Source organism: Apaloderma vittatum, unplaced genomic scaffold (assembly GCF_000703405.1).
Source record: "Apaloderma vittatum isolate BGI_N311 unplaced genomic scaffold, ASM70340v1 scaffold22348, whole genome shotgun sequence".
Lineage (NCBI taxonomy): Eukaryota > Metazoa > Chordata > Aves > Trogoniformes > Trogonidae > Apaloderma > Apaloderma vittatum.
In genome coordinates this window covers 8,161-10,519 of record NW_009729431.1, presented here as the reverse complement: position 1 = coordinate 10,519, position 2,359 = coordinate 8,161, and the positions used below count along the sequence as shown (strand labels likewise).

At 40.3% G+C, this 2,359-nt stretch overlaps 1 protein-coding gene across 1 annotated transcript in view; it reads right to left on the bottom strand.

Annotated features, from left to right (window-relative positions):
• RGS6 (regulator of G-protein signaling 6) overlaps positions 1-1,778 on the bottom strand; it is a gene marked incomplete at its 3' end in the record, with an annotated part of 57,227 nt that extends 55,449 nt beyond the window's left edge. The window contains exon 1 of the mRNA XM_009874441.1: positions 1,760-1,778. Within this exon, the coding sequence (XP_009872743.1) occupies positions 1,760-1,778 (19 nt within the window). The remainder of the gene's footprint in view (positions 1-1,759) is intronic.
• Positions 1,779-2,359: the final 581 nt, after the last annotated feature.

Below are 2,359 nucleotides of genomic sequence, written 5' to 3'. Positions count from 1 at the left end.
CCTCTCCAGTCAGCCTCCAGCAGGACCTGATGACCCCACTCACACCTCACCCAAGACAAGCAAAACAATCTACTTGTCTCCTCCAAGCAACCAGCAGAGTTCCTAAAAACCAGAGAAGCATCTGTTTTCACTTAAATACTGGACAAATGGATGTGAACAACAAGCTGGGCTTGTCTCAATCTGCCTTAAAGGTATCAAGGAACCAGACACTAAAGGACTGACCTTAACAAATTTTTATTCCGAGCTCTATGGTCACTCTCCACAATTCCCAACTTCACTTTGGGGCAATTTAAGTTGCCCCTCTACTTTTTCGAAAGTTATTCCAGAACTCTTTATTATTTTTTTGATAGATGGAATTCTTGTCTAATTTCCCAGCCTGAGTTTATTAACATCAAATGCATATAAATAGCATATTATACTTGTGTTATCATTTAACAGAAATAATTATTCTTCTTCCTTGATAGCTTCTCGTGATTCTGCAGAGGGCTGACACATTGCCTCCCCACCTTCATTTCACTAACCCAACCAAACCCTTTTAAGTCCTCTTAAGATGGTCTCTCCCACTACCTCACCATTGAGCAACTTTTCATATTTCAGTTCCATTTCTTTGCATGGGGGTCACCAGAACTGCACGCAGCACCCTGTAGAATATCCAGCCAACGTCTATGGCAACGATGCCACCACTTACTTGTCTGCCAGGTGCATATTAAATAAAGTCACATCTTTTTTTTTTCTTTGGTGAGAAGTAAGTTTGTTCAGAAAAAGATTTCTAAAGGGGTCTCAGAGTACCTGCTAGATGAGAACACATCTAGGGAACAGTGCTTGCTGAACAGCATATGGGATAAGGTGTTCAGAGCCAGTAACCGTTACTGTGACAAGTTTGTTAATAAATATTCTATTTCATAAACATGGATGTTCCCCTCTGCTTTTACAAAACAAAAATATCCTGAAGATGGAACAATGTGTTTGAGGTTACAAGCACATTTCAAGAAGACTCGGATCAAAGCACTTCTGTATTGTTAGAAACAAAACCAAATCTCATAAAATGCTGTCTTGGTTCAAGCTAAATCAGAATCTTTCTTGGTTTTTTTTCTGTTTATTCCCCAAACAAAAGCATCCACTATTTCTCCTGATTTTAGTCTCGGTTTACAGGTTTTCAGTGATCTCTCCGACATCTTATTGCAAAGTGACGTGACAGCTGATACCTGAAAATCATCTGGAGTAGTGCATTGCTTTGCTCGAGAGGTGAAGTACATTCTGCACAATCCCGTTCCAGATATACAGGAATATTTCATGCAGAATTAAGTCCCACTCCACTTTTACATAGAATGATCACATTCCCAGCTCTAGGTCTCTTTTAACAATTCTATTCAATCTTCCTCAAACTACAGTGAAAAACACAAGTAGCGCTGAAAGCTGGTTCCCCAGTCGTTCTTCCCCCTGTTACTAAGATTTAAAAAGAAAGGATTAAAAGGGGCAAGTAAACTGAAAGCATTGACTCAGCCATAACTCCTGTGATCAGCCATTCCGGAATACAAGCAGCACTTGAGATCGGGGATTTTAATTTGTCTCTGTTAAAAACATGAAGTCATTCCTGAGCGTTGCCAAGAGCCTGGAAGATGTTGTAGCTGTTCTCCAGTTGTCCTGAGGCAAACAGATTATCTTTCTGCTGAGTTTGCTGAACCATTATTTATCACCTGCCAAGACTGATTACTCACCCTGGGGACAATGACAAGTCTTTCCTTCCTCTGTTAATTACTGTCATCATTAATAGCCATGTCGCTAATTAATATTCAATCATAATGAAAACTCTTTACTGCCATCTCCCAAAACACCTTCAGTTTTTAGGGTTACCCTCACACATTGGCTTTGCCCCGGTTTGCAGCTGTTTATCACTGCAACCAACTTTTGCCCACCTAGAAATGCTACTTATGCCCCTCCTCAAATGAGAAAATTCAAATTTATCCTTACAAGACATAGTGAAGACTTGAGTGAATCCTTTAAAAGACTCTACTGTGTCACACTTTATCTATAAGTTTCCCAGAAAACTTCATCTCAACCTCTCCTGTAGATTAATGCCGATGGATGGTCCTCATACAACTCATCTTACAAAAAAAAAGATCATTTCTGGCTGATTTACAGATTCTACACTTCACAAGCTCTTCCAGAGGACACCCGAGGGAAACCCTTGACCTGGACATGTTTCTACTAAACACTGACAGGGCATTTGAGATCTGAAAACAAATAGTTGAGCGTGTTTTTGTAACAGAAAGTAGTGGTGAATCCAAGTAGAGGAATGGCTCCCATCTCCTCTGTGCTCCTCTCCATATATCTACATTCCCTCTGAGCCAGTATGCTC